The sequence below is a fragment of the Salmo salar genome, chromosome ssa05 (genome assembly GCF_905237065.1).
Source record: "Salmo salar chromosome ssa05, Ssal_v3.1, whole genome shotgun sequence".
Lineage (NCBI taxonomy): Eukaryota > Metazoa > Chordata > Actinopteri > Salmoniformes > Salmonidae > Salmo > Salmo salar.
Window position 1 is genome coordinate 67,434,444 of NC_059446.1, and position 21,017 is coordinate 67,455,460.

The window sequence follows — 21,017 nt, forward strand, 5'->3', positions numbered from 1 at the left end:
ACTTAAGTATACAACAGTAAATGTAATTTCTAAAATATACTTAAGTATCAAAAGTTAAAGAAAAAGTATAAATAATTACAAATTCCTAATATTAAGCAAACCAGACGGCACAATGTTTTTCTAATTTATGGATAGCCATGGGCACACTCCTACACTACTTAAGTACTTTACACCACTGGGAATGAGGGTGTGCATAACCTGACTGCTTGTTTTTGCTCATGATTTCTTGTGTTGAATATGTGCCCTCATTTATAATATTGCTTTGTAAATGTTTCCCTTACCTTGGTTGAATAGTTTACTCTCCATTATTTTGGATGTTGGGGAGGCTGTTGCAAAAATGAAGTGAAATATTGTAACAAAATATGTTTTTGAGGTCTGATTTGCTATTTTGTTTTACCCCAATGTTTTCCCCTTCATGAATTTGAACGGTATTGATGCAGGCGCTATAGTCTACATTTCACTTTGAAAACGTAATCTAAGGAAGGCTCTACTGCGCATGCTCTTGGGAGCGGGTGACAGATAATGATCGACTACACTGTACAATACTTTGTGAAAGCCCGCTCTCCATTCTCCCTGGTTGACAAACACCTTTGTGGTGAAGAAGAACCATGCTTCGAATTGTGTTATCCCGAACTTTGTCTCGAATCGCTGGCATTTCCAATTGTCAGTATTCGGCGGCCGCCATGCCGGTTCCAAGCGCACAGCCCGAAGTCCATTATGACAAGGTAAGCGATAAGCATTGACCTTTTGTTGAATGACCTGTTGAGTAGCTGTTATCATTGTTGCACACGACTGAAATGATCGGTTTAGTGTATTTCTGACATGTGCAATTCATTGCAAGGCAACTAGGCATACGTGAGAATTGCAATATCTTTTGGACTAGATGAATTATTTGTTGCTTGACTAGCTAGCCTACTTGTTGATAACGCTTGTTGACATTACAACACTTGACCTGATTGAACCTTGTGAGAACGTACTTATCCGATACATTAGGTCAACTGAATTACATATACACTAGATAATTGTTGGGTATGATGGTGTTATGCAAAACTGTAATGTGGCAGACAGCCAGAAACCTTCCTGGGTTGCATTAATACAACTTTTGCTAGAGTTGAAAGACCAGCTTGTACATAGAGACCCACAACACACATAATGTACATGCATGTGTTTCTGTTTGATTGTTTCGGATGAATTTATAAAGAGACTTCTATACCATTGTAATATTATGTCAGAGACAGTATCTTACAATACCGCACAAATAAAAACTGAAGGGAAGTAATGGGATGCAACTGGACAATACAGTGTTTATACTGGCTCCAATTTATTTTTGGTCTATTAGATCAAAGAGTTGTGATAACATCTGTAATCTAAACATAGAGCCTAATCAAATCTCCTCTGTCTCATTACAGCTGTTCATCAATAACGAGTGGCAGGATGCCGTCAGCAAGAGGTCCTTCCCCACCATCAACCCAGCCACAGGAGAGGTCATCTGTCAGGTGGCTGAGGCAGACAAGGTCAGTGGCTGGAACTGCCTTGAAACCTGGCCCTGTTCTGTCTAATTACAAGACTTACATCCTCGATTCCTTGGAGTAATCACTGAACTAATATAATTGGATCGGTGAAAACAGGGGTTCCACTAGCCTACATAGCTTGGACCTATGCAGTCGTAATGACTGTCTCAAGGGAGGGAGGAAGGAAGACGGCATTTTTCAAAGCATTTGAACAGGCCCCTCACTGTTTCTGTATTCAACAACACTACATTCTTGGCATGCTAAGACAACAACAAGTTGCCTGAAGCAGAAACATGACAATTAGTTGTGGTAGGAGGACGAGAGGGTAAAATAACCATGGAAAAAGTTAACCGTAACAACAGGTGTACTTAGAGCACAATCTTGTAGAGGCCAGGTGTGTGACCATCGTTTTGTGTTATTACACTGTCGTAATTGAATTACTTGATGATATTTTTTTAAATGATGCCTGTTGACCTAAGGGTTGAAACGTTGTTGTAAATAAATATCACCTGCGAGCATGAGCAGCAGTGTGCATTGTTTTCCTTTAAATGATATAATCTAATATTTCTGATTTGGTTTGCTTGTCTTATCTCCCTCTGTGGCCTCCTTCTCCCTCTTTCCAGGCAGATGTGGACAAGGCTGTGAAGGCTGCCAGGGTGGCCTTCAGGTTTGGGTCACCATGGCGACGCATGGACGCGTCGGACCGCGGGCTGCTCCTGAGCCGGCTGGCAGACGTAATCGAGAGGGACACAGCCTACCTAGCGGTCAGTGACGCCGTCCCATTACTGCTGGTCAACGGAAATAAATGATTAACCTGAAGTGGTGTTATGAGCGGCTAGTTAGATGCACAACATTCCTGTTCTGGCACTCATGCCAAAGAAAGCAAAGTTGTTTGGATTGTATTAGAGGTTACTTGTGTGGCACTGACACAGTGCTTTGTCTGATGACAAATGTTACCTTCCAGTGGTGGAAACGTTTTACTCAGAAATATTATGTTTAAAAAAAGTATGTTCAGATAGATTTATTTGGCTTGTAAACAGCAGCGCCATATTTTGCAGAGTCACTGTTAGTCCTGTACTCCACAGGTTGCTGGCCTGAGCAGCTCCCGCGCTGAAGTCACATGGCAGAGATAGAGACGCAGGGTCAGGGCTAGGTCACATGATCAACACTGAGAAACCGCTGGAGAAGTGGAGTAAAATCATTCCTTAGTGCTGCTCTTACAAGACATACACAAAACATATTTGTTGGTGTGTTTGGCTTGTTTGGTGAAAGTATTAGGGGAAAGGCTATAGTGGTGAAAGGGTTTCTCTGGGCTTGTTTTGATAAAAGAATGAACAGCTTCAGCACAGGAAGCTGCCCTACTTTGCCTGGTAAATGAGGCCCTGCTAAAATCTGATTTCCTTTTGTTTACACAAGGGATTGGTTCTTGGAGAGAGAAACAAGCTGCTTAGTGTGTGTGTGTGTGTGTGTGTGGTGTATTACAAGAGAGTAGGATTGTTAGTACAGTATTTAGATTGGACTTGATTAACTACTGTCAGATTGGTTTATCAGGGGTGCAAGGTCCATCAGGTCTGGAAATAGCAATGATTCTGTCCACTGAACCGACTCCACCTACATGTTAAATATGGATATGGTGTGTATGTGAGAGGGAGTCTGTCCAGAGCCAAGCCAGTGACTCGTCAGTACTTGTAAGACTGGCCAATCTGTTTAAGTATGTACAGTCCAATGTCTTCAACATGAACTGTACGTGCCTGTAAATGTTGTATCTAGATACGTTTTGTCGTGTGTGTTATGTTGACCACATATACTCTTGTGTTCCCATTTGCCAAGCCAAATAAATGGTGCGTGGAAGACGATAATCTGTGATTCACTCTGTTGACGATGAGCTAATTAATTCCCCGGGTTTTGTCTTGCTTGTGCAACAGTCTCTTTTTTATTTCTCAAAATATTGGATTCTAATGTGACCTAACTAAAGTGAGGGTTACTGGTGTTTAACTGGACTCTGAACTGATTAACACCCTGTAGCAGAAAATAGTCCCTGTAATTTGATATGACAATGTTATAGTAAAACATCTGTTTAGCCCATTAGCAGCATGTTACAGAGCCTACCTCTAAATGCATACTGTATGCTTCTGTGTACAACACTGGATATCTATTAGCTCTTTCTAGGAAGGTATTGACATTTTTTTTATTAACATTTTTTAGGGGGTAGATCAGCTTTATTATTGCAGATGGCTTCCAGCAATGTAATTGTCTGCATTGTTTCCGATCCCCCATATATTATTTTGTAAAAAAACATATATATATATATATATATATATATACACACACACTACCGTTCAAAAGTTTGGGGTCACTTAGAAATGTCCTTGTTTTTGAAAGAAAAGCACATTTTTTGTCCATTAAAATAACATCAAATTGATCAGAAATACAGTGTAGAGATTGCTAATGTTGTAAATGACTATTGTAGCTGGAAAGGGCAGATTTTTTTATGGAATATCTACGTAGGTGTACAGAGGCCCATTATCAGAAACCATCACTCCTGTGTTCCAATGGCACGTTGTATTAGCTGATCCAAGTTTATCATTTTAAAAGGCTAATTGATCATTCGAAAACCCTTTTGCAATTATGTTAGCACAGCTGAAAACTGTTGTTCTGATTAAAGAAGCAATAAAACTGTCTTTCTTTAGACTTGTTGAGTATCTGGAGCATCAGCATTTGTGGGTTCGATTACAGGCTCAAAATGGTCAGAAACAAAGAACTTTCTTCTGAAACTCGTCAGTCTATTCTTGTTCTGAGAAATTAAGTCTATTCCATACTAGAAATTGCCAAGAAATTGAAGATCTCGTACACATGCTGTGTACTACTCCCTCCACAGAACAGCACAAACTGGCTCTAACCAGAATAGAAAGAGGAGTGGGAGGCCCCGGTGCACAACTGAGCAAGAGGACAAGTACATTAGAGTGTCTAGTTTGAGAAACAGACGCCTCACAAGTCCTCAACTGGAAGCTTCATTAAATAGTACCCGCAAAACACCAGTCTCAATGTCAACAGCGAAGTGGCAACTCCGGGGTGCTGGCTTTCTAGGCAAAGTTCCTCTGTCCAGTGTCTGTGTTCTTTTGCCCATCTTAATCTTTTCTTTCTATTGGCCAGTCTGAGATATGGCTTTTTCTTTACAACTCTGCCTAGAAGGCCAGCATCCCGGAGTCGCCTCTTCACTGTTGATGTTGAGACTGGTGTTTTGCGGATACTATTTAATGAAGCTGCCATCTAGATTCTCTGAGGCTGTGAAGGGATCCAAATTGTGGATTTTAAAGAAAACATGAATCATCAATGTACGATGAAACCTTTGTTTGACAATGTTACGTAATGCAGAATACAGCCTTGCTACTCTCTGTCCCCAATCAAACTTCATCAGTTAGGCCATGGCGGAACCCTGTTGACACTTTGACCTTATTTTGCCATAGGAACTGGAGACCCTGGACAATGGGAAGCCCTATGCCGTATCCTACAGCGTGGACGTGCCCATGGTGGTCAAGTGCCTCAGGTCAGTCACAGTAATATAAATTGCAGTGTGTATGTGTGAGAGCAGTGAAATGAACGCATGCATTTTATCCTTGGGGGATCAGGCTTTCAGCTCGACTGCCGACAGCCTTTGGAATGCCCTCCCGGATCACCTGAAGGCACCACAGACTCTGGGCTCCTTTAAAACGTGCCTAAAAACCTTTCTCTTTAGGAAGGCTTTCTGTTGATAGCTGGGCTCCTTGGTGACCTTGTCCCTTGTCGTGTCAGCTGTGTTCTTTGTGTCAGTTGCCTTCTAACGTTCTATTTGGTTTTTATTTTATGCACTTTGATATTATTCTGTATAATGAAAAGCGCTTTACAAATGTAATACATTTATTATTATTACTTTCTGTGTAACAGTGTAGGTTCCGTCCCTCTCTTCGCCCCAACCTGGGCTCGAACCAGGGACCCTTGCACACATCAACAACTGACACCCACAAAGCATCGTTACCCATCGCGCCACAAAAGCCGCGGCCCTTGCAACGCAAGGGGAACAACCACTTCAGGTCTCAGAGCGGGTGACGTCACTGATTGAAACGCTATTAGCGCGCACCACCGCTAACTAACTAGCCATTTCACATCGGTTACATCTGCAAACCAAAAATGTGTGAGTTGTCATGAATCTTAAGTGCCAGATATGGCGTTATGCTATATGGTTGAATGTTTATGTTACATTTCAAGTGTGTGCGAGGCAGAGACAGAATGGTGGGAAAGAGAGGGGGAAAAAGAGGGTGAGACTGACTGTGAATTAGTTCTTACAAGAATGTGATTGCAGACTGCCAAACCTCCCTTATTTGATTGGCTGGCACACAGCACCATGACCTAGACTGCTTACTGTATACTCACTGTGGATCCAATCACTATCTCAATCTACTGCAAGTCTGCTTGTTTACCTTTTAATGGATTGGAAATAGACTGATTTACAGTTTCCTTCTTGGAAAAAATACACATTTCCTTTTACTCTTGATATCTGAAACTATAGTTGCTGCAGTTCTATTTCATAATAAACATTTATACATGGTAGCCCTACTGAGTCTAGTGTCCTCCTAGTATTTACTGAATATGGAATGTAGTGAGTACTTAATGCAGTTGAGAAATATTGACATCCCCCATATCCCTTTTGATGTATCTGAAAGGTGTAATATTTTTGAGGATTCTTGGGTCCAAGTGTTTACTGTCTGTGTGTGCATGTGTGTGCACAGGTACTGTGCAGGCTGGGCAGATAAGTGGGAGGGGAAGACCATTCCCATCGATGGAGACTTCTTCTGCTACACCCGTCATGAGCCCATTGGTGTGTGTGGCCAGATCATCCCGGTGAGTGAGTGAAGGAACTGTTCAGGGGTTAGGGATGGACCACCTTGATGAATCTTAAACCATTCAGGGGTTAGGGATGGACCACCTTGATGAATCTTAAACCGTTCAGGGGTTAGGGATGGACCTCCTTGATGAATCTTAAGCTGTTCTGGGGTTAGGGATGGACCACCTTGATGAATCTTAAACCGTTCAGGGGTTAAGGATGGACCACCTTGATGAATCTTAAGCCGTTCAGGGGTTAAGGATGGACCACCTTGATGAATCTTAAGCCGTTCAGGGGTTAAGGATGGACCTCCTTGATGAATCTTAAGCCGTTCAGGGGTTAAGGATGGACCTCCTTGATGAATCTTAAACCGTTCAGGGGTTAAGGATGGACCTCCTTGATGAATCTTAAGCTGTTCAGGGGTTAAGGATGGACCACCTTGATGAATCTTAAGCTGTTCAGGGGTTAAGGATGGACCACCTTGATGAATCTTAAGCTGTTCAGGGGTTAAGGATGGACCACCTTGATGAATCTTAAACCGTTCAGGGGTTAAGGATGGACCTCCTTGATGAATCTTAAGCTGTTCAGGGGTTAAGGATGGACCTCCTTGATGAATCTTAAGCTGTTCAGGGGTTAAGGATGGACCTCCTTGATGAATCTTAAGCTGTTCAGGGGTTAGGGATGGACCTCCTTGATGAATCTTAAACCGTTCAGGGGTTAAGGATGGACCTCCTTGATGAATCTTAAGCTGTTCAGGGGTTAAGGATGGACCTCCTTGATGAATCTTAAACCATTCAGGGGTTAAGGATGGACCACCTTGATGAATCTTAAACCGTTCAGGGGTTAGGGATGGACCACCTTGATGAATCTTAAACCGTTCAGGGGTTAGGGATGGACCTCCTTGATGAATCTTAAGCTGTTCAGGGGTTAGGGATGGACCTCCTTGATGAATCTTAAGCAACATTTTCAATATACTTTCTCAATAGTTCATATTCGCAATTTGAATATGATTTGAATATGTAATTTAAGGCGACACCCTGCCTCCAAAACCTGGTTTTGGAGGCAGTGTGCTACAAGGCTACAAGGCTGTGTTGTGTAAATATAGTGGCAGCCTGGACTTTAATGTGTTGAGTGCATGCATCGATTTATGTCTGTGTACTTTGCACGAGTTTATGCACATGTTTGATATGGTCTGTCTTCTCTCTACTGTTCACTCTCTTCCTCCCTCTATCTTCCTTCAGTGGAACTTCCCTCTGCTGATGCAGGCATGGAAGCTGGGGCCAGCTCTGGCTACAGGCAACACTGTGGTGATGAAGGTGGCTGAGCAGACCCCCCTCACTGCCCTGTATGTGGCCAGTCTCATCAAGGAGGTTGGTACACTAATACACACACACACACACACACACACACACACACACACACCCACACACACCCCTCCTTACCACATTTCTTAAGCTCTCTCTCTCCTCTCAGGTTGGTTTCCCTCCAGGTGTGGTGAACATCCTGCCTGGTATGGGTCCGTCTGCTGGTTCTGCCATCGCCTCCCACATGGATGTGGATAAGGTGGCTTTCACAGGATCTACTGAGGTAAGACAGACCACCCATACCTCAGGCATCTCAAAGAACTGAGTCACTGCTTTCAAATGGCCAATGTGTTTTGGTGCATTAGTGTGTGTATGAGAATGAGCCCTGTGCTGTCTAAGCAGCTCCATGCTCTATCTGTCCAGGTAGGTCACCTGATCCAGCAGGCATCTGGCTCCAGCAACCTGAAGAAGGTCACTCTGGAGCTGGGAGGAAAGAGCCCCAACATAATCATGTCCGATGCCAACAGTGAGTATGGCTCAAGGCGACTTTACTTTTGGGGTGGGCATCCAGTTAGAAATATGTAAAAAATGGGAACACTTAATTTGGATAGTCTGCTACAGATTATTTAGCAATATCTTAAGCAAAGTGTGGTGTCCGTTTTATTTATGAAGTATCAATTGCAGCAGGCAGCTGCTACTTTTACAACAAAGGACATCTACCAGAGGAGGCTGATGGGATGAGCTATAGGAGTACAGGCTCATTGTAATGACAAATGGAATGAATGGAACGGAGTCTCCATATGTTTGACGTGTTTGATACCGTTCTGTTTATTCCATTCCAGCATTACAATGAGCCCGTCCTCCTATAGTACCTCCCACCAGCCTCCTCTGAAATCTACTACGGCGTGTGCATGTTTGCCTGTGTGTCTTTATTTGTTTGATTGCGGTTGCTGTGTCTGACTTAGCCGATATGTTTCGACTTGAGGTTATACACCTTCCGCTTCAAGTCAAAACTTTGCTCAGCTATAATGTTTGCACCGCAGTGACAAATGCAGGATAGGGCCAGAAAACATACCTCAGTCCAGGGATGGAAGATGTCACAGTACTCCTAATTATCCCATTATCCGACATGGAAAACCGAGAAGATTGAAATACTGCTAGTTTTTTAAACTGCCTTTTTCGGCAGCATGCTAGGCTAGCTAATGCTAAAGCAGCCCATTGGATTCCACAACACTTCTGGCAGCTACTCACCCCAAGGCCAGGTGTCAATTTCATGGAGTCCAATGCTGCAAAACGTCAAGTGGAAACATATGGGCTATGTATGACTGTGTTCTCTCTCTCTTTCTGCGGTGGCGGAGGCGGTGGAACAGTCCCACTTTGCCCTGTTCTTTAACCAGGGCCAGTGCTGCTGTGCCGGCTCCCGTACATACGTGCAGGACACCATCTATGATGAGTTTATGGAGCGCAGCGTGGAGCGGGCCAAGAGCAGGGTGGTGGGAGACCCCTTCAACATGAAGACTGAGCAGGGACCGCAGGTTACAAATACTGCATGGTGCACACACCCAGACGAGTAGAGTAGGAGTTGAAGACACCCAGACGAGTAGAGTAGGAGTTGAAGACACCCAGACGAGTAGAGTAGGAGTTGAAGACACACCCAGACGAGTAGAGTAGGAGTTGAAGACACACCCAGACGAGTAGAGTAGGAGTTGAAGACACACCCAGACGAGTAGAGTAGGAGTTGAAGACACACCCAGACGAGTAGAGTAGGAGTTGAAGACACACCCAGACGAGTAGAGTTGGAGTTGAAGACACACCCAGACGAGTAGAGTAGGAGTTGAAGACACACCCGGACGAGTAGAGTTGGAGTTGAAGACACACCCAGACGAGTAGAGTAGGAGTTGAAGACACACCCAGACGAGTAGAGTTGGAGTTGAAGACACACACCCAAACATAAGACACTGGATAAAAATAGAAGAGCTGCACACTCTATTGTACTGAAATAACTGTGGTACCAGCATTTCCAAATGCAGAGCCTTTATCAGAAAACAACTACAAGAACGCACTTGCATGCATACATATACACAAGCACCTGTAGTCTGGTTTGGTTTTTAGCTCTCTTCCTAACACATTAATTAGGCACCCATTTACGAGCCCTGTAAAACGGTTCCCTATCTAGGTGGATGAGGATCAGTTCAAGAAGATTCTGGGCTACATCAGCAGTGGGAAGCGTGAGGGGGCCAAGCTGATGTGCGGGGGAGGGGTGGCTGCAGACCGTGGCTACTTCATCCAACCAACCATCTTTGGAGATGTCCAGGACGGCATGACCATCGCCCGTGAGGAGGTACAGCATGGCATTTTCATTATTAACAACTCACTCTTCATGAAACTGGCTGTCAAGATTCACCATTTTGGCTCTTGGGGCTGCCTTGACAGAATCCCCCTACTGGCTATACCCATGAAAATGGAAATAAAAGCCAGTATATTTTGATTGTCTAAAGTATATTTGTCAGGCTATTCTGAAGCTAGAATCCTTAGTTGCTACATTTTTGAACTTGTAAATGAATGATATACATTTGAAGTCAGAAGTTTACATACACCTCAGTTTTTCACAATTTAAACTCAGTTTTTCACAATTCCTGACATTTAATACTAGTAAAAATGCCCTGTCTTAGGTCAGTTAGGATCACCAATTTATTTTAAGAATGTGAAATGTCAGAATAATAGTAGAGAATGATTTATTTCAGCTTTTATTTCTTTCATCACATTCCCAGTGGGTCAGATGTTTACATACACTCAATTAGTATTTGGTAGCATTGTCTTTAAATTGTTTAACTTGGGTCAAACGTTTCGGGTAGCCTTCCACAAGCTTCCCACAATAAGTTGGGTGAATTTTGGCCCATTCTTCATGACAGAGCTGGTGTAACTGAGTCAGGTTTGTAGGTCTCCTTGCTCGCACTCGCTTTTTCAATTCTGCCCACAAATTTTCTATGGGATTGAGGTCAGGGCTTTGTGATGGCCACTCCAATACCTTGACTTTGTTGTCCTTAAGCCATTTTGCCACAACTTTGGAAGTATGCTTGGGGTCATTGTCCATTTGGAAGACCCATTTGCGACTTAGCTTTAACTTCCTGACTGATGTCTTGAGATGTTGCTTCAATATATCCACATAATTTTCCTTCCTAATGATGATCTATTTTGTGAAGTGCACCAGTCCCTCCTGCAGCAAAGCACCCCCACAACATGAAGCTGCCACCCGCGTGCTTCACGGTTGGGATGGTGTTCTTCGGCTTGCAAGCCTCCCCCTTTTCCTCCAAACATAACGATGGTTGTTATGGCCAAACAGTTCTATTTTTGTTTCATCAGACCAGGGGACAGTTCTCCAAAAAGTACGATCTTTGTCCCCATGTGCAGTTGCAAACCGGAGTCTGTTTTTTTTATGGCGGTTTTGGAGCAGTGGCTTCTTCCTTGCTGAGCGGCCTTTCAGGTTTATGTTGATATAGGACTCGTTTTACTGTGGATATAGATACTTTTGTACCCGTTTCCTCCAGCATCTTCACAATGTCCTTTGCTGTTGTTCTGGGATTGATTTGCACTTTTCGCACCAAAGTACGTTCATCTCTAGGAGACAGAACGTGTCTCCTTCCTGAGCGGTATGACGGCTGCATAGACCCATGCTGTTTATACTTGCGTACTATTGTTTGTACAGATGAACGTGGTACCGTCAGGCATTTGGAAATTGCTCCCAAGGATGAACCAGACTTGTGGAGGTCTACAATTTTTTTCTGAGGTCTTGGCTGATTTCTTTTGGTTTTCCCATGATGTCAAGCAAAGAGGCACTGAGTTTGAAGGTAGGCCTTGAAATACATCCACAGGTAAACCTCCAATTGACTCAAATTATGTCAATTAGCTTATCAGAAGCTTCTAAAGCCATGACATAATTTTCTGGAATTTTCCAAGCTGTTTAAAGGCACAGTTAACTTAGTGTATGTAAACTTCTGACCCACTGGAATTGTGATAGTGAATTATAAGTGGAATAATCTGTCTAAACAATTATTGGAAAAATTACTTGTGTCATGCACAAAGTAGATGTCCTAACCGACTTACCAAAACTATAGTTTGTTAACAAGAAATTTGTGGAGTGGTTGAAAAATGAGTTTTAATGACTCCAACCTAAGTGTATGTAAACTTCCGACTTCAACTGTATACCCATTGATTCTTAAAGAATAGAATGTATAAATGCCTCATGAGCTTAGTTCAACTGTCGTACCCCATCAGAACCCAAAATGTAAGCTTGTTTTACTCCAGTGTTTGTAAACAACAAATTTAAACAAACAATGTATAGCCTCAAAACTATACATGGGATATCACGGATGGTCAGTCCTTGCATCCATAGCACTGTCTATGAATTTGAGTGGTTACATTTTTCCATCCCTTAGCTTTTTAGCGAAACTGTGGCGAGGAGAACGCTTTATTGTTTCAATTAAATATTCTAGCTCTAAGGAAAGTAGCCAGACAAGCTCATACATGTGTAACATGTTCTCTTCAGAGAACATATCTCTTTAGGTTAGATTCTTTAAATTCATTTCTCCTCTCTAACACTTTGTCTGTGTTCAGATCTTTGGGCCGGTGATGCAGATCCTGAAGTTTAAGACTCTGGAGGAGGTGGTCGAGAGAGCCAATGACACAAATTACGGCCTGGCAGCTGCTGTCTTCACCAAAGACATTGACAAGGCCCACTACATCTCTAGCGGAATTCGCGCTGGCACTGTCTGGTACGCTGATTTCTAGATTACTTTATTTTACATTATGTCCATCAAATTGTCCATTTCTTTCCGTAGTATAAAGGTCCAGAAGTTGGCTGAAGGTGGCCCATTATAATCCAATAATTGTGTATGTGGTTTGTCCATTTCTTTCTCCTAAGGATTAACTGCTATAATGTGTTTGGAGCACAAGCCCCCTTCGGTGGCTACAAATATTCTGGTAACGGTCGTGAGCTAGGAGAGTATGGCCTGGACAACTACACTGAAGTGAAAACGGTAAGGACCCCATCACTACCACAATACTGTAGGATAAAATGTTCATGCCCCATTGGGCCACATACGTAAATGTATGAACACTGTTGCCACGTTACATACGTAATAAACAGCAACATCTCATAAGCAGCTGTATGTATGTTCACAAAATGTGTTAATGTCAAAGCTTCAAAACATATTTTATTCTTTACCTCAGGTAACAATCAAGGTCCCTCAGAAAAACTCGTAAAGACGTCTGAACTCTGCCTCCAATCAAGGAAACTAACTGACCATACTAATGGGACTAAATCAGCCTTCATTTTGTTTATCACAGAGTTAATCAGTTATTCAGTTGGACTTTAGTGTTACTTAGCCTCTGTACTCATCTCTAACTTCATGTAGAGAATTTCCAACCAAGATGAGAAAACAATTACAGGCATGGTGCTATTAGTTTACACCCAGCTTGTTGTACAGCCTTGTCAAACTTCAACAGCTTATTTTAAGCACTTCATAGAGCATGCCATAATATTTCATAATACTTATTTCAGTCATTATGTTCATCCTGTTTTAATATGGTGAATCCCTGCTACAGTCGTTTTGTACTCTTGTAGAGTGAAAGTGTGAACTTTGAAAGGATTTTGGGTAATAAATGCACTTGATACTCGCTATTACTTGTTTTTAACCTACTGCCATCTGATTGGACACAAACAATACTTTAGAAAGTGTTTTATTAATGGGCAAACAATTAAAATGCTTTTATGGAGGAAAACAGTATGGGGTTAAAAAATATAGATATCGACTGAAAAGAAACATCACAGAACACAGTAGTGGCAGTTCTAGTGCCACACAAAAATATGTCTCAACATCTGTACATTATCTAGGTTGAAGTGTGTAACTCTGGATTGCAGTTTGAAAATAGGCTGCTGTATTACGTTCAGGTCTAATGATAATGATATAGCATTTAGGGAAGAAGTAACCAAAGAGTATACCATACAGACTGCACAGCACAGAGAAAGGATTGACGGAGAGTGTGTGCTTTCCTTTGGTAGACAGGTGCACTGTCAGAGAGATGACCCAAGAGATGAAGAAGATCAGCAAGCTGAAAGTGATAGATTTACCCTCGTTGTAGTTTTTGGGCAGGTCAGTTCCCATGTAGGCAAAACTAAAGCATGCAATACCCAGCAAAGTGGCAAACAGTACTATCACATAAAAGATGGGGATGACGCCATATGTGCAATCCAAAATTACCTCGCTATACAATGCTATCTGATTGGGCTTGGGTCCTTCAATGGCTATCCACAAAATGCACAGAAACAGCATTATGACAGTGGTTGTGATAATAGTGATCCACTGACCACCATGCTTGACCCAGAAATCATACGCTTTGGGCAGTTTGGCGGCCATTTTGAAGATACAGACAATCTGGAAGGAGCGAACAGCAAGACAGGACAGGCAGGCCACATAGAAGACTACAAACACAGAATTGCGTAAGGTGCAGATGGCCTCTGTAGGTTTGCCAATGTAGAGGAAGACGCTGATGGAGGACATGGACAAGCAACACAACATGAAGAAGCAGAGCCTCCCACCAGCTGATTTTACCACAGGGGTGTCATTCTTACAAAGGAACAGAACCAAGATGGCCATTGAGATGAGGATGATGGAGCTGGCCTGGAACATCAGAAAAATGGCCAACGAATCATCAGAATGCAAATACTCTATAGAGCGCTTGGTGCATGATGTACTGCCATTCCTGGCCCACTCATCCTTTTGGCATGCTATGCAGCTGTAGGGATCGGCTGTTGGGAGAGGAAGGGAAGAGAAAGTCTGGGTGACAGATTCTAATATGTGTACAGATAATCATTCTTGTCATATGATTCATAGATGTTCTTTCTGACCTCTTGACCTGTCCAGGAAAAACTCCAGGCAAAAACAGAAAGTCATGTTGCTCAGTACCTGTGTGGTTGATGTACTTTCCATCAGAGCAGATCTCGCACTCAAAACAGCAGGTGTGGAAGCCAGTTTGAACTTTTCTGGAGCCAGATTTACACTCACTAGAACACTGCAGAACTGGAGCCTGCAAGAAGTAGGAACAGCTTAAAATATCACTGTGGAAAAGACCAGCATCAGTTATCACTAATTTGAATACCACGCAGTGTTTTGATGGTGTGTAATGTATACTTGCATGGTTTTGAAGAATGTAGTACTAACCTTTGTGCCTGCAAACCAATGTATGAGAGTTTCATTAATATGGAAGCTTGGTGTGGGGTTGGTAAGGTATGAGCCAATATCCACATTAGAACATGTTTTATTTTTGCAGTCCCAGTGTACAATGTCGTAATGAGCCGGTGGGTCCCCGTTCTCGTCAAACTCTATACTTTGATTTTCCAATTTGAATTTGACCTGTTTTAGTGCCTCAGTGACCTGGAAATGCAAGACAAAATGGTCAAATAACAGATAATGTCAATTAATAATCATATTTCTGGTGATGTGGTTGACCATAAGGCTTCATGCTGAAGGAGATGCAGCTCACTTACCATGTAAGGATAAGCAATGATTTCTGAGTTGGCACAGTTCCATGTCCCACACCGCAAAGCATTGTGGAGTGCATGAGCCACAGCATACACTGCTGAGTAGATGACAAAGCTGTATGTCGGGTCCTCTCCAATAATTGTCTGGGCACTGGTGGAGTTGCAGTCAGAGCAAATCTGACCACATCTTTCCTTCAAGTCCATGTCAGTGCATGCATTCTCATGTCTGGATTTTACTGTGTTGTTAATGAACTCATCAAATCCTCTCAGGTCCTTGTGCCTCTGTACAGTGACACCTAAGACCGTCCCTATCCTCTCAATCTGACTCTTCTTGATCAACTCTTGGCTCATGGACCATGTCTCACTAGCGATCCATACCTTCTCCTTCACTCTGAGATCTATGGCCTTTTGGATGAAAGGAATGACAAACTCCACATTGGCAAAGACTACAATAACCTGGACATTGAACATGGCTATGTTGTTGAATAGATGCCCTATTAAGGATTGGTTTTGGGGAATGGTGTCTTGGTACGCCAAACAGATGTTAGCTGGTCTAATCTTCTCCTGAAAAACTGTCAAGGCATCTCTGCTGTAGTCATTGTCACCACCGATGAAAGCCACCCAGTTCCAGTTAAACTGTCGGAGTATACGGACTATAGACTCCACCTGATATTTGTCGCTGGGAATGGTTCGGAAAAAGGAGGGAAATCTGTTTTTGTAGCTCAGTTGGACACTTGATGCCCCATGAGTCACCTGTTGAAGTAAAACACAAAACGATAATGCTTTTGTGAGAACAAGGATTGTCATATTTGAACAAGCATTACAGTACAGGTCCATTTATATTGCAGTGTTCTACAGACCCATTCCTGAAGAGTACAAACACAAGGCAGCTACTGCATAAATAGCACCATTATGAGGTTATATTGTGCCATAAAATACTACTTACCACTGGAATCATCTCAGACATGTACAGAGGGGCGACACTGATGGTTTGGCTGCTTCCAAACGGGCCAGTGACTGAGATGACTTTAGGTCTGTAGTTTGTACCGTTCCACACAGGGATGGCTCTTCTTCCCTTTTGGGTCAGAAAGTCCAGAGCAGCCCCATAACTGAGCAAGTCAGAGCAGTAGTCGAAAATCTCATAGCCCAGGCTGACGCCAGGCAACAGCAATGTGGAGTTGTTGATCTCTTCAATAGCAAACCTCATGACTTGAATCTGCTGGTAGCTTGCTGAGGAAAATTTAAACCTGGGATGTAGAATAAAAGGTTGCATGGTTTAACTGTCAATGTGTGCAACAAAAAAAGTTTGACATTTACAGTATTGTTTTTTTCCCCCAGTGGTGAAAGCAGACTTTGCCTTACCTGTGACATTGAAGCACATCAGGTTTTCTGTTTTCAGTGTCAGTCGCTGTACCAGTCACTCCATAGTTCTCATGCAGCTGGAATAGTCCTCCCAGAATGTAGTCTCCATCCAGGCTGAGTTGTGGTAAAGAGGAGCATGTGTCACTTTGTTTCATCAGGTGAAATGACACCATCACCACAAGAAACAACATTGTAGGTTTCTAAGCAAGAGTGAGTTGTTAGAGCAGAGGCTGAAATGCTCTCCATCTACTGAGGTGACTGATACCAATCATCTTTCACTGTTTTACATGTTGCGTTACTTCCTTATTTGTGTTCCATGCCCCAGATACCTGGATAACCACATCCACCTATCCATGGTCAGGCTATTATGGAAACATGTCTTGAGGTTTATGAAAATGTCTGTCAGGTCTTTCACACATCCCTTTATACAAAATAATAAGACATTTCCACCAGAAGAGGCTGGTGGGAGGGGCTATAGGAGGACGGGCACATTAATCGATGGAATGGAATAAACAGTAGCAGTGCTTGGGTAAAATCACTGGGGAAGCCAAGCCAGAATAAAAAGCCATATTACAACCTGTGTTGTGATAATTGTGTTGTTTGCTCTATAACCTGTTAGTTCATATGCCTTGCCACTGTGATATACAGGCCTAAAGGCCGAGACAATAAGAAGACACAGTGGCAGAATAAATTAAACCACACATTTGTTTCATCACAAAACTAGAAAGTAACCTCTGTCTGGTGAAGTCCGCAAAGAACATTGCATGTAACAAACAGTTATAAGACCTACAGCATGGTCAAGCAAGTTAATGTTTCCAACATTTTAGGACAACTAAACAACTATTGATTTAGAACCACGGAGAGTTACTGCAAGTCGCAAAGGAAACATGAGCTGCCTCCAGTATTCCAGCACCTTTTCACCTTCAACATTATCAAATCACCTATGCTTAGTCTAATACAGTGACAACTAAAACATACCAAAAACTATTTAGTCCAATCAACATAAGCTGAATATGATGTGGCCATGCGCGTTCGTGCAAATAGAAAAAACATGTTGACTCACCCTACTTGTAGAGAAACACCAATGCCATCCTCCTCTCATGTTGATGAAACAGTCTATCACTCTGTCATACAGTACACACTTTCATTTTTTGTTGTCCTAGGCTATCCTGGCTAAAATGCTTGCTCGCTAGTCTAATTTCCTTTCATGGGCAATGTTAGCTAGTTAACATTAGCCTTCTACAACTAGCTACACATTGAACTTCCATCCTCTCTGGCCAGGGGCACAATGTATGAATTTATGGTTGGATCAGAATCGCCATTATAATCATTGGCCAGTACGGAGAATGAATTAAAACTACAAGTCCAAATCCCTATCATCCATGGCTAATTTAGGAAAAGGCCAATTTTAGATAGCTAGCTAGCCACCAGAGGACAACAATACACTGAGATGCACAACGAGTTTCTGTCAATGTTTGCTCTCGATGCAATGTGATTGGAGTGAAGCAAAATCCAAACTGGCTTCCCCTGACACTTTTTATGTGTGCCAGGACCATTCACAGTTGAGCTCTACACTGATTGGCTATTATTTTATACAAAAGGCTTGCCTTGCATTCAACGCTACTGGCGGCATGAATTTCATACTCTTTTGGACCAGACAGCATCAGATAGATGGCCTACACATACAGAGACAGACGGTGCTGTTTAGCTCGCTCGGATGCTTTCTCCGGTGAGATTTGGGGATTTTTGGGGGGAAACCTGGCTTCCCTTTGCATCCATGAATACACACCACTGGGAATAAATGGAACGGTTTCGAACATGGAAACCACGTTTGACTTTGTTCAATGTATTTCACAATGAGCCCGTCCCTCTTTAGGTCCTCCCACCAGCCTCCTGATTTTCAATCCATTTTTAAACCCAGAGGCACATCATTGCGAGACTTCCGGGAACGCTTGCGAAACAGACAAAGCACACCAGGCTGGGGTTTGGTGTTTGAGAAATCAATGAGAAGTGAAAAATTCTTCCTTAGTTAATTTTCGCAAAATCTAAAGGCACAACCTAGATCTGAACCAATGTCTTAAGTAGTTGAACATGTTATTACGACAACCTCATGAAAGTGACAAGATTTCCTTTTTTGTCAAAAACAACATATCTAAGGAGTGCATTTGACTTGACGGCCTGCACATGCGCAGTTCAAAGCAAGACGACAGTTACACCTCGATCACACCGACTGCGTCATTGCATTTTGGTACACCAGAATTACATTCATTTCCAATGGAACGCTGCGTTCGCCTTGCAGCATTGCATTGCAGAGACATTTGCAGGGCGTTCTGTGTGCATATGTGCATATGTTGGATTTATCGAACGTATGAGTCAAACTGTATGTGTAGACAGTTTGACAGAAATGGTAGAAGGTGAATGTTGAACTTTTGGTGCACAAATATTCAGATGCTGCGTACCATTTTAAGCAATTACGCTGTCGGTGTGATCGAATAAGACCTGATGACGAGTTTCTGTACATGAGCTTAGCTAGCCCACTTCGCCATGACATTGTCTACAAGCGTCATCTCTGATTTCTATTGGAGAAGTAGGCCAACCATGCTGAAAGAGTAAAGTGTGTCTGTGTGACAGTGAGTGCAAGTTCTCCAACACTGTACTATGCAATTTACATATGCTCATAATCATTTGCATCTGAAAGGCACTGTTCATGCACCACTTGTTGCCACCCCTACATAATAGCTTGAAACAGAGTTTTACATCAGTCCTGCCTAGGGTTGCATGTAGTGACCAAGGTGGCTCGATAGACATGGCAGCTCTGTTTCTAGCTCCAAATGCTAGATGGGACCAATACAATTTCAATGGGAGTGAATATTACTGGTAACCTTCAAAATTTACCAGTAAACTACCAGAATTTGGGTAATTTCAAGTTTCTTTGGAATTTTATCACAGGACTTCTAGTGGCCTTTTTGGGTACTTCAGATTATCACAGGTGTATCTCCGGCCCTCTGTGTGGCCTTATCACATGCAAATATAAATTAATCAGATATGATTTTAAAATTAAAACAAATAGAATGAAAAGCTGTAAAACATTTTCCTCAATATAAACCATTTAACTTGGTGAACACCACTGGTGTTTAATATGAGGATTTCAGAATTAAATATCCTTTATTGTTTTTACAAACTTATCTCTGTTAATGTTTTCGCACCCAACTGGTGGCAGTTGTGAAAGAAAATCAAGTTGGAAGAGTTGCAGAGTTTATTGAAAATAATGCCATTGTTTAGAATTTCTCATTAATTAGGCTATTTTCTCATTAACCATAAGCTCTATCCACCAGAAACTCTTGGACAATATGGACCCAAATATACAGTTAAAAAAAAATAGTATGAATGCATTTTAAAAAAAAGTTATTCAGGTATAAAATGACCAACGTTACCATAGATGACATGTTAATGACCAAAATTACAAAATGTTCCAGGAACTTTGGTAAATCACCAGTAGCTTTGCAACCCTAGTTCTGCAGTCTTGAGTGTAAAATAGTTAAGGCATTCTGTTAAAATCTTCAATATACAGTGCCTTGCAAAAGTATTCATCCCCCTTGGCATTTTTCCTATTTTGTTGCATTACAAATCAAATCAAAATCAAATCAAATATATTTATATAGCCCTTCGTACATCAGCTGATATCACAAAGTGCTGGACAGAAACCCAGCCTAAAACCCCAAACAGCAAGCAATGCATGTGAAAGAAGCACGGTGGCTAGGAAAAACTCCCTAGAAAGGCCAAAAACCTAGGAAGAAACCTAGAGAGGAACCAGGCTATGAGGGGTGGCCAGTCCTCTTCTGGCTGTGCAGGGTGGATATTATAACAGAACATGGTCAAGATGTTAAAATGTTCATAAATGACCAGCATGGTCAAATAATAATAATCATAGTAGTTGTCGAGGGTGCAACAAGCACGTCTGGTGAACAGGTCAGGGTTCCATAGCCGCAGGCAGAACAGTTGAGACTGGAGCAGCAGCACGGCCAGGTGGACTGGGGACAGCAAGGAGTCATCATACCAGGTAGTCCTGAGGCATGGTCCTAGGGCTCAGGTCCTCCGAGAGAAAGACAGAAAGAGAGAAAGAATTAGAGAGAGCATATTTCAATTCACACAGGACACCGGATAAGACAAGAGAAATACTCCAGATGTAACAGACTGACCCTAGCCCCCCGACACAAACTACTGCAGCATAAATACTGGAGGCTGAGACAGGAGGGATCAGAAGACACTGTGGCCCCATCCGATGATACCCCGGACAGGGCCAAACAGGCAGGATATAACCCCACCCACTTTGCCAAAGCACAGCCCCCACACCACTAGAGGGATGTCTCCAACCACCAACTTACCGTCCTAAGACAAGGCCGAGTATAGCCCACAACAATCTCCGCCACGGCACAACC

The 21,017-nt window shown here is 42.5% G+C and overlaps 3 protein-coding genes across 3 annotated transcripts; 1 reads left to right on the forward strand and 2 right to left on the reverse strand.

Annotated features, from left to right (window-relative positions):
• The first annotated feature begins 490 nt into the window (after positions 1–490).
• LOC106605645 (aldehyde dehydrogenase, mitochondrial) lies at positions 491–13,354 on the forward strand. The gene is made up of 13 exons (XM_014201514.2): positions 491–725; positions 1,410–1,514; positions 2,135–2,275; positions 4,979–5,058; positions 6,278–6,389; positions 7,614–7,742; positions 7,846–7,959; positions 8,100–8,202; positions 9,027–9,211; positions 9,853–10,017; positions 12,291–12,448; positions 12,598–12,712; positions 12,906–13,354. The coding sequence occupies exons 1-13, from the start codon at positions 609–611 to the stop codon at positions 12,936–12,938; spliced, it is 1,557 nt and encodes a 518-aa protein (XP_014056989.2). The 5' UTR covers positions 491–608; the 3' UTR covers positions 12,939–13,354.
• A 45-nt stretch (positions 13,355–13,399) lies between these two features.
• On the reverse strand, positions 13,400–14,539 carry LOC123743143 (taste receptor type 1 member 1-like; the record flags this gene model as incomplete). Its single annotated transcript, XM_045718634.1, has 1 exon — positions 13,400–14,539. A coding segment is annotated over one exon (978 nt), but the record flags the coding sequence as incomplete, so codon positions are not given.
• On the reverse strand, positions 14,488–17,141 carry LOC106605643 (taste receptor type 1 member 1). Its single transcript, XM_045718633.1, has 4 exons — positions 16,579–17,141; positions 16,163–16,463; positions 15,223–15,969; positions 14,488–15,109 (listed from the first exon to the last, which is right to left on the reverse strand). The coding sequence occupies exons 1-4, from the start codon at positions 16,767–16,769 to the stop codon at positions 14,822–14,824; spliced, it is 1,527 nt and encodes a 508-aa protein (XP_045574589.1). The 5' UTR covers positions 16,770–17,141; the 3' UTR covers positions 14,488–14,821.
• Positions 17,142–21,017: the final 3,876 nt, after the last annotated feature.

Bases quoted from the DNA above. Each gene is read 5' to 3' on its own strand.
- LOC106605645 (XM_014201514.2), top strand. From the start codon at position 609: ATGCTTCGAATTGTGTTATCCCGAACTTTGTCTCGAATCGCTGGCATT. The intron at 7,960-8,099 runs GTAAGACAGACC...CTATCTGTCCAG, and splicing joins CTTTCACAGGATCTACTGAG to GTAGGTCACCTGATCCAGCA. The intron at 10,018-12,290 runs GTACAGCATGGC...GTCTGTGTTCAG, and splicing joins TGACCATCGCCCGTGAGGAG to ATCTTTGGGCCGGTGATGCA.
- LOC106605643 (XM_045718633.1), bottom strand. From the start codon at position 16,769: ATGTTGTTTCTTGTGGTGATGGTGTCATTTCACCTGATGAAACAAAGT. The intron at 15,970-16,162 runs GTAAGTAGTATT...TTACTTCAACAG, and splicing joins TGTCTGAGATGATTCCAGTG to GTGACTCATGGGGCATCAAG. The intron at 15,110-15,222 runs GTAAGTGAGCTG...TTGCATTTCCAG, and splicing joins TCATTGCTTATCCTTACATG to GTCACTGAGGCACTAAAACA.